We start from the raw sequence: 17,047 nt of genomic DNA, 5'->3' as shown, positions 1-17,047 counted from the left end.
TGATAGATTTGCCACCCATATCACTAAGTGCGGCTTCCAGAGCACCGTTAGTGACACTTCTCTCTTTGTCTATAAACATGGAAATGAAATGGCCTATTTACTATTGTACATTGACGACATCATCCTCACTTCTTCTTCTGAGAAGCTACTCACCAACATCATTGCCACACTTTCTCGTAAGTTTGCTATGTTTGATTTGGGGGCTCTTAACCACTTTCTTAGGATCCATGTCTAACGCCAAAATGGCGGGTTGTTCCTGTCTCAGGAAACATATGCCGCTGACATTTTATCTCGTGCTCAGATGGTTGATTGTAAACCAAGTGCCACACTAGTTGATACATCGCCAAAATTGAGCGCCTCCAATGGTGAACTATTAGCTAATGGAACATTATATCACAAACTTGCGGGTGCATTACAATATCCCACTATTACCAAACCTGATCTCATGTACGCGGTACAAAAAATATGTCTATTTACGCATGCCCCACAGGAACCCCAATTCAAATTCCTAAAACGAGTTCTTCGATATCTTAAGGCACTATTCAGCTTAGTCTTCATATCTCTCCCTCCAAATCGAGTGAACTTATCGCCTACTCTGATGCCGATTGGGGGGGGGGGGGGGTGTGCCTGGATTTCCGGCGATGTACTTTGGGTTATTGTGTCTTTCTTCGGGAAAATTTTATATCTTGGTCGTCGAAAAGACAGCATACTATATCACGATCAAGCGCCGAAGCTGAATATCGTGGGGTCGCAAATGTTGTTACTGAAACGAGTTGGCTACGCACCTTGATTCTGGAATTATTTATCCCAACTCGCAAAGCAACCATTGTTTATTGTGACAACATATCTGCAGTTTATTTGTCTGAAAATCCCGTGCAACACCAACGTACAAAGCATGTGGAACTCGATATCCATTTTGTAAGAGAAAAAGTTTGCATTGGTGACATTCTAGATCTTCACATCCCAGCAGATTTTCAATATGCATACATCTTCACAAAAGGGCTACCACATCAAATATTTACTTGTTTTCGATCCGGTCTGTGCCTCCACTCTTCTCCAACTCAGACTGTGGGGGTGTATTAGCTGTATATTATTAGCTGTATATTTGTAGGGTATTTAATATATTACCTAGTCAAAATATTGCTCCAAAATTAAAAGATTGTAATTTCCTATTTTATAGCTATCTCCCTGTATATGCATGATTTCTGCTATGGAATGAAAGAGAGGAGAATTCAATTGCGTTTACTTTTGGCCTTTTTAATCTAAAAAAGTTGTCCGCATGTATGAACAAACCATCCAATTTTGACATTTACCAAAAAAGACCATTTGGCCCTTTACTCATATTTTTGCACCTCATCATCCAGCTTATGTTATCATTCACTCTCTTATTCCAAATGAACAAAAGAATTAACATGTTATATAAAATCCAAAACTAACATATGATGTTTCTTTGTTCAAAGAAATATTGCATAGGTGATAATGAAGCTTTCGAGTACTCAAGTGTAAGGTGAGGTGCGACTAAACTGCAGAGAGATCACTTTGTCTTTGTGGTAGGTATCATTTTTCATTTTACTTGGATGTCTGCTTATGACAAAACTCTATCACAGGAAAACAATAATGTCTTCAAATATGTTTTGTTTAGCTTTTATAAATTTTTAATTCTTGATGAGAAGCTTCAAAGCTTGTTTTAAAATGTTGTGTCAAATTAGTTTCATTAAATATAATTTGTGAAAAAAATTGATATTCCTTGGAGTTGGAGAGGTAAAATAATTATATTTTTGCTATATTTTGTCGGATTCATGAAGGATGCAACCCAGTGGTTGAAAGACAACACTAACATCTAACTTGTTTGTAAAAAACTCTGTCCTCCGATGTGAATATTTACAAATATACCCCTAATTTGTGAAAACAAGTGTGCGTCATTATTGCTTGCTAATAAAAGTAGTGGTATCATGCTTTTCTCATTTTGTAGATATTTATTACTTGTTGGATGCTGCATATGATGATCTCACTCCTGCACATCTTGTCTTCTTAAAGAGCAGGGTAAGACGTATTCTCCCTTTTGTAACATTGACAGAATCATAAGGTGTTTAATTTTTTTTGTTAAATGACTAAAATACCCTTCAACAATGGAAACCATCAATACATTAAGAATTGGCTATAAGTTCATATTATTGAACACCACTACTTTATGGTTTTAGGAAATCATTCTTGTTGAAGGTCTGAAACTTGAAGATGCAACATCTGACAATGCTGTATGAGTTGTCATAACATAGTTCATAGATGATTGTTAGCTGTTCTGAATTGTGATTCCTTTTACCCCTCAAATTGCAGTGCCACTAAGAATTCCATCATGAAAGTCATTTTTCCCTAAAGTTCAGAATGACTATTTGTTTTCCTCTGTTAGTTGCATTTATTTCTAATACAAGAATGCCTAATTTCACTCCTATAATCTATTCTATTTTGATGTATTCCTGATATAATGAAATTATGCATCTCTTCTTTTAGAGTCATAAATTTTTCACCACCACAACCACTAGCAATTCACAAGGTGAGATGAAGACAACAACCAAAAGTGAGTATGTGTTTTTTTATTATAAAAAATCTAACCCTAAATTCCATAATTTATTTATCTTCAAGGGATATTACCATTAGTTCCCTTGCTTTCCTTTCGTTTTGGAACAGGTGCCATATGCTTTGCTAGAGTATCAAGGCCATATGGGTCAAAAGCATTGGAGTGGGCTAAAGAGAGCATGTGATTGATTCCGGTTTCTGCTACAACATATATGAAAAAGTCAAGATTTGTGCAGGCATTGTCGGATGCTGCATCGGCTGTTCACATCAAGGGATTGACGATTCTGATTGAAGAGTTGTCTGAGGCTTGCAGACGGAATCGCACATTCTAAGAGATTTTCCAAGGTTAAATATGTTATCATTGTATATGAATCACCAAATATGTATAAAAATTTCTATTAGGTTTTTCTAAATTTGTGTTTGTTTTATTATATTTTTGTTTATTTAATGTAGAAAAAAGTGTGAATTTTCATGTAAAATTATATATATATATATATATATATATATATATATATATATATATATATATTTAAATAAAATCACTATTATTAACGGATTAGTAACGGAAATCCGTAAGTAAAAACTTTTGTATAATCTGTCGGTAATCTGTTATTGAGTTATTTCGTCGGTAATCTGTTGATTACACATTCCGTCGGTATTCTGTTCCAAATACAAATCCGTCGGTAATCCGTTACTAATTACCGACGGAATAATCCGTCGCTAAAAATTAGCCGTAGCCGTTGGAAATCCGTTAAAAACACTTAGCGACAAGAATATACGACAAAATTTGGTCTGTTACAAATCCGTCGGTAAAGAGTATTAGCGAAGTAGTGGATGCATAGTGATGCCACTGATTTATGAATTAAGATAAAACTTACAGGTAACATGGCACTCTTATTCTCTAAACGAAATCAAGGAATTCTGAAGAAATGTCATGATGGTAATAGAATTCAAGGAATACCTTATGAGCATAGACGTCGGCGAGAATGTGGCCCCAACCATCTGAGCAAATGCTTAATCCCACCACCTACCACCAAGTCTCTTACAACGAAAATCATAGAACCGGAAGAGAAGAGATGAACTAACAGTAACAACATCAGATTAAAAACATGAATTAAAACATACCTTGGATGGCTTTTCTTTAAAGGGAAAAACGTTTTCAGTTGATTTGTGGTACATGATTATCATAGGCTTGAAGCAAATGTTGAAATGATTGAAGCAATTAGAATGAAATCGAACTCTTTTATAGACGGGACAGTTGAGTGCGATGAAGAAGGAAGATCGTGGGGGTGGATTCAACGGTTTCTTGCATAAAACCGATTAGGAAACCGATTAGAGAAGTGGAGTCGATCTTGCTGGATTCTTCTATTTGACAAAGAAGGCTCCGTATTTGTCGACCCTCCTCCTTCTTGTCCCCACGTTGCTTCCATATTTGTCGTCGGAAACCAATTGCTAGAAATGTACAACAACCGTAAATATTGAGTTTAAATGGCTGAGATTAAAAGTTCCAAGAGTTTGAAGGGCTGTGATATGGACCGACTGGTTTTCCACTCATTGTTGTCCATAGTATAAAGAATTTTATGTTGTTAATTTTCATTATATTATTTAGCATCGAACAAGAAATCCATTCTAACAAAAATCTTACTTTACTGATTATTTTTTTGACAAAAGTTGTTCTGAAAGGACTGGGTTCTTTCCCTCCACAGTTAAATAATATAATAACCAAACTTACCATCGAAGTAGGTGTTGCGAAATTACAAGCGTAGACTTTATAACAAGTCGTTTGTAAAATAATGGTTTAACTACGATTTGGAGATTGGAAATTCGTTACAGTTGCAATTTTTCTATTAATATTAAACCAATAGAAAAATATTCAATATGTTGTTCTTATTCTAACCGATTTGTTTTATTTGTGGAAAAAAGGGGAAAGTTGGAACTTGGAACCTGTTGAGTTTAGGTAAACCATGAATTAAATTTGTCTTAAATAGCGAACCTGGCAGCACAACTGAACACACAATCAGAAATTCACTGAGTTTTGATTATTAATATCCCTCCTACCATTTTCCGACTTGAATGTTTGGTAATAAAATGAAGCAGTTTCAAGTTTTGCATTTACTTATCCTGATTTCGTTAACAACATTCACAAAAGCACATAATTACATCCAACCAAGATGCGAGCGTAGCTGTGGCCAGGCCAGTATTCGTTTCCCATTCGGGATCGGAATAAACTGTTCTCTGAACGAATGGTTCAACATTGAATGTAACTCACAGAGGGCTTATCTTCCTGCACTCAACAACGTGGAGGTGTTGCAGGGGTTTGGATCCTTAAATTTCATTGTTAATGTCCCCATGATTTCTGATTGCAAGAACCCACTCCAGAATAGCAGTCTTAGTCTTGACCTAAGCACAAGTCCTTTCCGTTATTCGGGAAACAATAACATGTTGATGGTTCAGGGATGTGGCCATGCTGACATCATCATGGAGAACGGTAGTATTGTTACTGGTTGTTCAACAACTTGTCGCAAGGACACTGTAAGTAACATAAAGAATTGCTTCGGTGTGGGTTGTTGCAAAATTACAATTCCTCAAGATCTCCGGTCGTTTACCTTGAATCGAACAGGCTTGGAAAGGCTGGATAGAGATGGAACCTCGTGCGGATCTGTCTTCTTGGCGTATGATCAATATCAAGACAATAATTTTGGTCGCTTATCTATTGTCCAAGATCACCTTTTTGTTCCTGTATCGCTTTCTTTGAAAGGAAATGATACTTCAGTAGGATGCAACAATATGTGTGGGAATGTCTCGATTCGATATCCTTTCGGGATTGGAAGAAGCTGTTCAGGGAATGAATGGTTCACTATTGATTGTAACTCCTCGACACCATATTTACCCGCCCTCAACAATATGGAGTTGTTGGATATAAAATCTGAAAGGTTCATTGTTAATGTCCCTATGATTTCGGATTGCGAGAACTCAATCCAGAATAGTAGTCTTGACTTAAACAAAAGTCCGTTCTATTTTTCTAAATATGGTAACTTATTCGTTGTTGAAGGGTGTGGCAGTGGCGTCATCATTAATGAGAATGGGGATATTAGCGGTGGTTGTTCAACTAGTTGTGGCAATGAGAGTGTTAGTGAAAGAAACAACTGTTTTGGCATCGGTTGTTGTGAAACTACAATGACTTATGATCTCAAATCGTTTACCTTGAATCTAACTGAATTGGTAGGACATGCTGGAAATGTAAGCTGCAGTAGGTCTGCCTTCTTGGTGGATAAGAATTCATATATGAAAGGAAGATTTTCCAGTCAATCTACTGTGGAGGACCAGAGTTTTGTTCCAGTATCACTGGAATGGGGCTACATGGACGAAGGTGGAAACACAAAAGAAGACAAAAAATGCATAGATTGCGAAGCTAGAGGGGGGTATTGTTACATTAACGAGGGCTTGGACTCGGATGTGACGTGTCTTTATGACAACAAAATATCACTGGGTGTTATTCTAGGTAAGGTATTCTTGATCTTGTTCTATTTTTAGTTTTTTTTCCTTAAAACATTAACCATTTGTTTTAATGTTTTATAATTAACCTCGTTTAGTTTACAACATTTCATCTATTGTTTAACTAATTTTTAATTTTTTAATTTTATAATTTTTGAGTAATTAATTATGTAGCTCCTTTTAACGTCTAATATAAAATACTAATTACACAAATATTATATAATCTTATAATCATTTTTTTATAATTAGAAATCATATACGTTTTTATCAGTTTTGTATTTTTGAAAAAATTCAATGGGGGTGGTTCTTGTGTCAGTGGGGGTGAAGTAAGGGATGGATAAATGGCGGCGGCTAGTCGGTGTGTAGCAGCAGCAAAGGTGATGTTTCATGTGTTTCATGTGTGGCAGTTAAACGAAAAAATTAAGGTTTGCATGATAATAAAAAAATAAAAATTTTAAAAATGTTTCGAGAACTTTTTCACTGCAGTTGGAAAAGTCAGGGGTTATCGGTGCCACCTGTGAGCCCCTAAATCCACCATTGCTGAATGTAAAATAAAAGTTTGAGACTAGACTACACGCATAGTTTTGTCCAAACCTCTATTATGATTTTAATAATTTACTCATAATTATATTAAAATATTAAATATTATGATTTTTACTAATTACATTTATTCAAATGGATATATAAAACAATAACAAAGAAAATACTTTACACAGATAAAAATATTATTAAAAAGAGAAATTAAATATTCTTCTATCTTTTGTTCCTATAAATCCTCCTATATATTCAAATAATGACATATGTAATATTACTATTTTAAAATATCATTAAATTTTATTAAATGAAAATTAAATGTTATACATATCAATATTTAATTGGGTAGAATGATATTTAGAAATAAAATGTAAAAGGATATTCAATTTCTCTATTAAAAATAGTCAAAACCCTCGTAATGACATGAACATAAAATTCTAAACGATATAAAGATCATTCAATATCTTGACAACATCCGTAACTAACTAATATTATAGATTACCTAATATATCAAATCAATAAAAAATATTATCATTAAAAACTTATTTCAGTAGATAACATTTTTTATAACTAACCATTTACCCCATTTATTTGAAAGATTCTCTTGACCATCCTCTTATGAAGGTGTGTAGCATCAATAATTTTCAATTTATAACTTATAACCTATAAGCTAATAAATTAAGGATTTCTAAACTTATTGACTGTAACTTATTACATGTATGTATGACATAAGCTATTCTTAACCAAACATTATTTTTAACTTACACAGATTTGGAATCGATAATAACCAAAAAATTAGAATAACTAAGCTTAGCGGAACACCCCTTTATTAGTTTAACCCACCTATATATATATATATATATATATATATATATATATATATATATATATATATATATATATATATATATATATATATATATATATATATATATATATATATATATATATATATATATATATATATAGGTGGGTTAGGTTAATGTCGGACGGTCATATTTTCTGAGTAACGGGGGCGCAATCCTAACCATTTATTTTGGAGATAAAAAAAATATTTTTAAAACACAAAATAAATAAAAATTTTGAATTTTTTAAATATTATTTCCGTCATTTATTTTACCTAAAAAATAAAAAAAGAAAAAAAATACCTTTTTTTCACAATGTACGGAAAAAATCTAATATAATTTTATACTGTAAATACTCAAATTGAATTTTTATAGTAAAATATTAAACCATAAATATTCAAAAAATTCTAACAAAATATTATAATATTATAACAAATCTAACAATTCAAGTAAAATATTAAAATATTTTAATATATCTACAAATTTTAGTGAAATATTTTTAAAAATTCGATTTGATTATTTACAATGTAATATTTTATTAAAATATTTCACTAATATATTATAAAAAAGAGAGTATTACTTAAAATTTGTGATTTTTTGGATAAATTAAATAACGAGAATATTACTTAAAAAGAGAGTTTTTGGATTTTTTTTCTTTTATTTTGCAATATATATACATATATATATATATATATATATATATATATATATATATATATATATATATATATATATATATAGTTTCATTTGAAACTATGTTAATTTTATTAGACCGTAAACAGAATCTAAAAATACTTTTAAAATGCAAAATAAAAAAAAATTCTAAGATTCTTTTTTTAATCATTATATTCGTCATTTTCTTTACCTAAAAAAATACCATTTTTTTTTAAATACGTGAAATATTCTAATAAAATATCACACCGTAAATATTCTAATGTGAATTTTCAAAATGTTAGAAAATTTTAGTATTCCACTAGATTTATCAGATTTGTAAAATATTATAATATTCTAGTAGAATATGTAAACCAGTAATTCTATTATTTTTTATTATTTTTTTTGGAAAATATAAATGACGAAAATGATATTTAAAAAAATATAAAACTTTCAATTAGTTTACATTTTAAAAATATTTTTTTATCTATAAAATTAGTAGCTAAAATTGCATCTCACGGTTTCACAAAATTAGACTGTTCCACATTAACCTAACACTGTGTGTGTATATATATATATATATATATATATATATATTGGGTTGAATTATATACTTACATAAATAAAAAAAAATAGAATTATTATTATTTTAATTTGCATATTAAATAAATTAAATTAAAAGTAAATTACAATGGTTCGCCGGAATAGATGCCAGCCTGGGCTTTATGGAGGTGATTTATGGTTTTTTGAGTTTCTTCATTACATAATACAGAGGATGAATAGAAATGCATGTAAAAACAACGAGGGAAAAGTGAGGTAATTGGATGCCTAAGTGAGTGGGGTTTTAAATCAACCCATTCTAATTTAAATAATTTTTATATAATAAACAAATAAATTAATTAATTTAAAAAAACTTATTAAGGATATAATAGCCTTCTAACTTTTAGAAGGACCAAACACGTAACAAAATTAAAATGTAAAAACCGTCAGAGTTAAAAAAAGAAAAAAAAAAAAAATTAGATACTAAACATGCAAATTACTCCAAACCACGTAGACTATCAAGTAGTTCAATTTCAAATTAATTAGTAAAAACAATAATGTTATAAATAGAGGATATCATTTAGATGATAAAATGGAAATGTTATTAAACGAGGGTAAGTAATACTACAATAAAATATATGTTCAAGTGATTGTAATATATTGCTAATAATGATGAATTATGCACTGTACAATATTGCATTTTAATTTTCTTATGTTTTGTTTTTATATTATATTTTCCTTTTTTTCTAGGTGTTAGTATAAGCATAGGGCTGATGTTGCTAATAGTGATGGGCTATGCATTGTACAAAATAATCAAGAAAACTAAAACGAAGAGAAGGAAACAAAGGTTTTTTAAACGCAATGGTGGTATTCTTCTTAGACAACAACAAACAACCGATATTAGTTTAGTTGATAAAACCATTATTTTCACCTCCAACGAATTAGATAAGGCCACCGACAATTTTAATGAGAACAGAATTCTTGGTCGAGGAGGTCAAGGTACAGTATACAAAGGCATGCTAGCTGATGGGCGAATCGTTGCAATCAAAAAATCAAAGGTGGTTGATGAAAGCCAATTAGAACAGTTCATCAATGAGGTGGTCATTCTTTCTCAAGTAAGTCATAGAAATGTCGTCAAACTACTGGGATGTTGCCTAGAGACCGAGGTGCCATTACTAGTCTCGGAGTTCATATCAAATGGTACATTATATGACCTTATTCATGATGAAACCGGTGAGTTTTTGTTCTCTTTGAACATGAGATTACAAATCGCTACAGAGGTTGCAGGGGCACTTTCGTACTTACATTCAGCAACCTCTATTCCAATATACCATAGGGACATCAAAACTACTAACATACTTTTGGATGAAAAGTATAGAGCTAAAGTTTCGGATTTTGGAACTTCGAGGTTAGTGTCAATAGATCAAACACACTTGACTACCTTAGTCAAAGGGACATTTGGTTACTTGGATCCAGAGTATTTCCAGTCGAGCCAGTTCACCGAGAAAAGTGATGTATATAGTTTTGGAGTTGTTTTGTTAGAACTTTTGACAAGGGAAAAACCAATTTCTTTAACTAGATTTGGTGAAAACAGAAGTTTAGCTTTACACTTCATGTTAGCCATGGAAGAAGGCCGGGCGATGTCTATTTTTGATGCAAGTGTTGTTAAAGAGGGTTCTAGGTCTGAGTTGTTGGCCATAGCTAACTTGGCAATGCAATGCTTGAATTTTAATGGGAGAAATAGGCCAACAATGAAAGAAGTTGCTTCTGAGTTAGAAGGAATCAGATTATCACATGTTCCCTCTATAGATGAACCTAATTTTGGACATATGAAGCATTATGAGGAAGTAGCACTTATATATGGTGAGTCAACATCAACATCAATAACATTTTATCACAATCCTAGTCAATGAATACTGGTAAATTTTATGTTTGTATAATCACATCTTAGTTTATGCTTTTATAATTGTGTGTTGATAAATAAGTTGTCTATGACAGTCAAGAGTATGGTACAGACTATGTCTCTTTTTTCTTCCTTCATCTATCTTAAAATTTAAATGTTATAAAGTCTACTTTGTATATGAAAGTCAATCTGTTGTACTCTTAATAAATACAATGTGTGTTTTGTATATATATCATTTGAGTTTTATCATCAACATCTAGAATGATTACTTAATAAATTAATAGATTTATTTAAAAACAATTTACAATATTTTAAAATTTCTTAAAATTCTCAAAACAACTTTTTTGATAAAATTAGAACAAGTAGGGACTTGATATTTGTCAACTAAGTAAATGAAATCCAACTGGAAGTGTACACGATTTCTTGGGTTGAAAATGAAAATCAAAATGCTGAAATGCAAATGCACCAAAAAAATGTTGAATGTTATATTACACATTCCATATATTGGTAACTTTCATCAACAAAAACTACGATCAACATTTCTATTCAGAAACTAGTCGTCAAGGTTAATATATTATGCCCGTTCATACGTATGAAAAATACAAAATCAAATGTCTTCTTCGTATGATGGAAACCATTCTTTCCGGTCCAACTTACCTTATGATAATAGTTTCGTGCAAAAGTATGATAACCATGTAAAAAAGTTAGCATTAAGAATTCAAACATCAATATATAATTTTCTCGATTAAGTTATGTAAAAATTACCAAGAAATGGTATGAGTATGCTAAACCGCCATATATGGTTTTTGCTTGAATGAGAATCCATAAATCACGTATTCAAAAAAAAAAAAAAAGAGCTCAATGATTTCTTCCACTGTTGGGACTATTTAGCCATAATAAACACAAAATTTGAACATCCTTATTTCGAGTGCTGGTTACTTGCTCTCACGTTCTACTACAGTGTCGGGTGTTTCGACTTGGTCCATGTTGGTGTTTTCCCTTTTTTCTGGTCAACTTGTGTTTTCCCTTTTTTGTGGTCAACTTCAAATACTCGTAGTTTCTTCATCCGACTTCCGTTTAACCCGATTCAACTTGAGTTATTTAGTATTCCATGAGCTCTATAAAATGATATATGCTTTTCTCAATTTGAATGCTGGGAAGTCAATCTTCCAAGCCTTCCAAGTTTGTGTACTAACTAACATTATTATTTTCTAAAAATAACGATTTTACTCCCGGTTATTCCAATAATATTTCCGGCCATTCAGAAATATTCTTTAGCTATTATAGATGAATGTAAACTTTTAAAATCTGTCATCCCGTACCTGGTTTGGTTTAAACTCAGTTTTAGTTATCGATATTTTCTTAACAAATTTAACTTTTTACCAGATTCTCCTGTTTGTATCTTCTTCGTACGAACTTCAATTTAAATGATTCTTGTTTCTCTATCTTCTTCTTCATCTTTAATTCATGTTAAGTTCAAGTATCATTTCAAAGGATCATATTTCATTATAGTTATTAAGCTCGAAACATTAGAATGTTACAATTTACATTTTCTACTTAGATATATTCTAACTGTTCATTTTTATCATATTTTTCTCGCAATTTTGAGTACTAATATCTCGTTACTACGACATCAGTTTTGGCCAAATCTTTTTGTGTTACTTACTTGGTAATCCCATTTTACATTACCACGTTCCAGTCTTACCCGTATTTCACATTTGCCATCTTACACGAGTTCAAAATAAATTTGTTAGCCATTTATGAAATCTTCATTTTTCCTTCTTTCCTTACCTTTATACATATTTTTCAATTACAAACACTTGTATATGTATTATTAAATTGTCATAACTCACCTTTACGATCTCAGGATTTTCAGGGTGCTACACTTTTCATGTAACGACCCAACTTTTACAAGGAATTTTTTTTTGCTTTAATTAACCGGACCAATTACATATTCCATAGATTTCCAAAACATTTGTTTCCAATTCACAATTATTACATCATTGTTGTCCTTTTTGAAAACATCAGAGAGTCCCAGACATCCAAAGAGAGGTAGAGTACACGCCACGTCATCACGCCTTACCCTTTCCCTTAGACTCCGAAGTACCTGAAACAATCAACAACCTGTAAGCTAAATGCTTAGTGAGTTTCCCAGAGCATACCACACACACAATCCACATCTCACATATCTCGCTAGCTATAAAAGCTACTCACATATCAGATACCCTGTAAGCTATAAAGCTACACACATATCATCTAACCCATGCATATATAAACCTATAACAGTGCCATGGACTACCTCACATTACCTAGGACTACCATGGGCTCCCCCATATGGTCTTACATCCAATGCCATGGGCTACCTCACATGGTCTTAACCTAGGACTGCCATGGGCTACCTCACATGGTCTTAACCTAGGACTGCTATGGGCTACCCCACATGGTCTTACATCCAATGTCACGGGCTCCCCTCGGGGTATTCATACAACATGCAATCACATACCATAGCAAAACACAAAACGTCTAACACATTTATCATAATCACATAATGGGCCGGCCGTGGCGCCTTACACCCATATGTATGGTGAGGAGACTCACCTGACACGCATGTTGAACTGACATTTTGCGACCAAAACACCCCACGAGCTACTCCAACTCAACTGCCTATAAGCGACATTCAACAACTAGACATTACCCTCAAAGTCCGCCTTGGTCAACTTCAGATAAGCTCAAGTCAACAGGCCATGTTAAACCTAACTCGCTGAGTGCAACTAGTGACTCGCCAAGTTTCCCGGGATATAGTCTACTCGTCGAGTTGTTCCTTCAACTCGTCGAGTTTACGGAAAACTTCATCCGGCTCTTCGAGTTGTTCAACCAACTAGTCGAGTTTAAAGCGAAATTCATCGAACTCGCCGATTTGTTCATCAAACTCGTCGAGTTCATGTTAATCTTCATATGACTCGCCGAGTCACCTCTTGCGACTCGCCGAGTCCTTACAGTTCTGAGGTCATAAAGACTCATTTGAGCCATGCAAAGCCTCCATATTACATATCTAGGCTTCTAAGGCATGCCTTTCACGTAAAGTTGCAAACTTTACGTGCATGCAAGGCTTTTAAGCTCTAAAATAGCAATTCTAAGCTTGGGATGGAGTCACACACTTGAGGGGAGGCTCATGCTAGGCACAACTGATAACTTAATGCATCTAACAACCAAAGGGAGTCCAGATCTGAAGTTACAACTTCAAATCTTGGCTTAAGCACAAAATCCCTTTCTTAGAATCCATGCAAAAGAGGGATTTAGTGGAAATGAGCCAAGGAATAGCCTAATACCTTCAGGGAGTGCTTCACAAGAGTGGATCTTGAATCCCCTACGAGTTCTTTGCTTCATCTAGCTTGCTTCCTCAAGTTCTCCCTTCACGAAGTCTTTCCTTCAAGCTTAAACTCACCAAAGATCACACACACGCACACAAATCAGAGTTTTGGAATATGAGGAGCTGTAAAGGGAAAGCTGGGGGAGGCCAATGACCCCATTAAATAGGGTGCATGGCCATGAATTTAGGGTTTCATCCGCCACCATCTACTCGTCAAGTTCTACCCTGGACTCGGTGAGTAGGTCATTAAACTAATCAGACTAACCCGTTACTACTCGACGAGTAGGGAAGCCAACTCATCGAGTAGGTCCTTAAAAATTCAAAACAGGTAATATTATTATTAGTACCTGAGAATCAGGGTGTTACAAATCTCCCCCACTTGAATTAGGCTTCGTCCTCGAAGCCTGTTGGTCCAAACAACTCCAGATAGAAACCTCGCATTTCATCTTCTGATTCCTAGGTCCATTCGGAACCCTTTCGGTGCTACCATTGCACCTTTACCAACTTCACTTCCTTATTCCGGAGCTTCTTTGTCATCTTGTCTAAAATCGCCACTGGTCTCTCGACATAATTCAGGCTCCCATCCAACTGAATGTCGTGCAAGGATATGACTGAGGACTCGTCGACAACACACTTCCGAAGCTAGGACACATGGAAAGTGTTATGAATCCGACTAAGCTCCTCTAGAAGCTCTAATCGATATGCCACCTTGCCCACCCGGGCTATGATCCTGAATGAACCTATGAACCGAGGCCCCAATTTTCTCATCTTACGGAACCGGATAATCCCTTTCCAGGGTGACACCTTCAGTAAAACAAAGTCTCCCTCCTGAAATTCGAGATCGGATCATCGTCGGTCCGCATAGTTCTTCTGAAAGCTCTGCGCGACTCGCAACTGGTCGCGTACCTACTGAATCAATCCGGTGGTCTCAAGTACCACCTCCGTGCTTCCCAAAACCCGATGTCCAACTTCGTCCCAGCACACTGGGGTCCTGCACCTCCACCCATATAACATCTCAAATGGTGCTCGATCAATACTAGCATGATAGTTGTTATTGTACGAAAACTCTGCTAGTGGAAGATACGTATCCTAACTTCCTCCAAAATCTAGCACACATGCCCTCAACATATCCTCGAGTGTCTGGATCATCCTTTCACTCTGGCCATCAGTCTGGGGGGTGATATGTCGTACTAAAGTGCAGCAGGGTACCCAGTTCCTCGTGGAACTTCCCCCAAAACCTGGATGTAAAGCGAACATCTCTATCTGAAACCACTGATACCGGCACTCCGTGCCTAGCCACCACCTCTCGAACATAAATTTCCGCCAACTTCTCCGCAGATATACTCTCAGAGATCAGAATGAAATGAGCACTCTTCGTCAGTCTATCCACGATTACCCATATGGCATCTACTCCCCTCGCTGTCTGTGGTAGCTTGGTGATGAAATCTATAGTGATCTCTTCCCACTTCCACATGGGAATGGGTAATGGCTGAACCTTGCTATGAGGTCGCTGGTGCTCAGCCTTGACCTTCCTGCAGGTTAGACACCGCTCCACGTACCCGACGATCTCTTGCTTCATGCAGGGCCACCAATAGCTCGGTCTCAAATCCCTATACATTTTTGTTGCACCTGGATATATAGAAAATTTGGACTTATGTGCCTCCTTTAACAGTCTCTGCCTCACTTCCCCCGACATCGGCATCCATACTTGGCCACATTGCATCAATATTCCGCGACTATCCTTAACAAACAAAGGATACTGCCCCAAAATTCTTCCCAGTTTCCAATTCTCTTTCTTCACCCCCTCGACCTGAGCCTCTTGAATCATGTCTATCAAGGGTGGACTTACCGTCACCCTCATACAAATACCCCTGGTTGGAGACCATGTCGCCTTACGACTCAATGCATCGGCCACTACATTGGCTTTCCCCGGATGGTATAGGATCTTGCAGTCATAGTCCTTCAGCACGTCCAACCATCTCCTCTGTCGCATATTCAGGTTCAGCTGATCCATCAAATACTTTAAACTCTTGTGATCGGTATACACAACGAATTTCACCCCATACAAATAATGCCTCCAAATTTTGAGGGCAAACACCACTGCCCCCAATTCCAAATCATGTGTGGGGTAATTTGCCTCGTGAGGCTTCAACTGCCTCGAGGCATATGCGATCACATGCCCCCTCTACATCAGTACTGCACCCAACCCTGAAATTGATGCATCACAATATACCACGAAATCATCCAATCCCTCGGGCAGTACTAGGATTGGAGCCTCGCATAATTTCCGTCTCAAGGTCTCAAAAGCCCTCCGTTGGTCCTCACCCCATCGAAACGCCACATTCTTCTTGGTCAAATGGGTCAATGGCACATCAGTCTTGGAAAAATCCTGGATAAATCTCCAGTAATAACCTGCTAAGCCCAAGAAGCTACGAATCTCGGAGACATTCCTCAGTACTTCCCATCGCATCACAGCTTCCACCTTCGCAGGGTTAACCGAAATACCCTCTTGATTGATGAAATTACCCAAAAATTGTACTTCTTGCAACTAAAATTTGCACTTGGAGAACTTCGCATACAGCTTCTCTGTCCTCAAGGTCTCCAGCACCTCTCTCAAATGCCGCTTGTGTTGTTCCCTGGTCTTAGAGTAGACCAGGATATCATCAATAAAAACAATCACCGACTGATCCAGCATCGACCTGCACACTTGGTTCATGAGATCCATGAACGCGGCCGGAGCATTGGTTAGTCCAAATGGCATCACGACGAACTCGTAATGCCTATAACGAGTCCTGAAAGCTGTCTTCGGTACATCCTCATCCTGAATACTCATTTGATGATACCCTGACCGAAGGTCAATCTTAGAGAACCACGATGCCCCCTAAAGCTGATCAAACAAATCGTCAATCCTAGGCAAGGGATAGCGGTTCTTCACCGTCAACTTATTTAGCTCTCTATAATTGATGCACATCATGTGCGACCCGTCCTTCTTTTTCACGAAAAGGATCGGAGCTCCCCGCAGAGAGCTACTCGGGCGGATGAACCCTCGGTCTAGTAGCTCTTGGAGCTGCGCAGACAATTCCTGCATCTCAGGTAACGCTAGCCGATATGGTGCCCTTGATATCGGGGCTACAC

The 17,047-nt window shown here is 35.5% G+C and overlaps 1 protein-coding gene across 1 annotated transcript; it reads left to right on the top strand.

The window, feature by feature from the left end:
* Positions 1–4,533: 4,533 nt before the first annotated feature.
* Positions 4,534–10,755, top strand: LOC111885125 (wall-associated receptor kinase-like 1). Its single transcript, XM_042899204.2, has 2 exons — positions 4,534–6,076; positions 9,390–10,755. The coding sequence occupies exons 1-2, from the start codon at positions 4,648–4,650 to the stop codon at positions 10,550–10,552; spliced, it is 2,592 nt and encodes an 863-aa protein (XP_042755138.1). The 5' UTR covers positions 4,534–4,647; the 3' UTR covers positions 10,553–10,755.
* Positions 10,756–17,047: the final 6,292 nt, after the last annotated feature.

This window comes from Lactuca sativa, chromosome 2 (genome assembly GCF_002870075.4).
Source record: "Lactuca sativa cultivar Salinas chromosome 2, Lsat_Salinas_v11, whole genome shotgun sequence".
Lineage (NCBI taxonomy): Eukaryota > Viridiplantae > Streptophyta > Magnoliopsida > Asterales > Asteraceae > Lactuca > Lactuca sativa.
Note: the sequence above shows the minus strand (reverse complement) of the source record. Positions and strands in the feature narration are given on the sequence as shown.

Excerpts from the sequence above, each read along its gene's own strand:
- LOC111885125 (XM_042899204.2), top strand. The coding sequence starts at position 4,648 with ATGTTTGGTAATAAAATGAAGCAGTTTCAAGTTTTGCATTTACTTATC. Across the intron at positions 6,077-9,389 it reads ATCACTGGGTGTTATTCTAG|GTGTTAGTATAAGCATAGGG; the intron begins GTAAGGTATTCT and ends CTTTTTTTCTAG.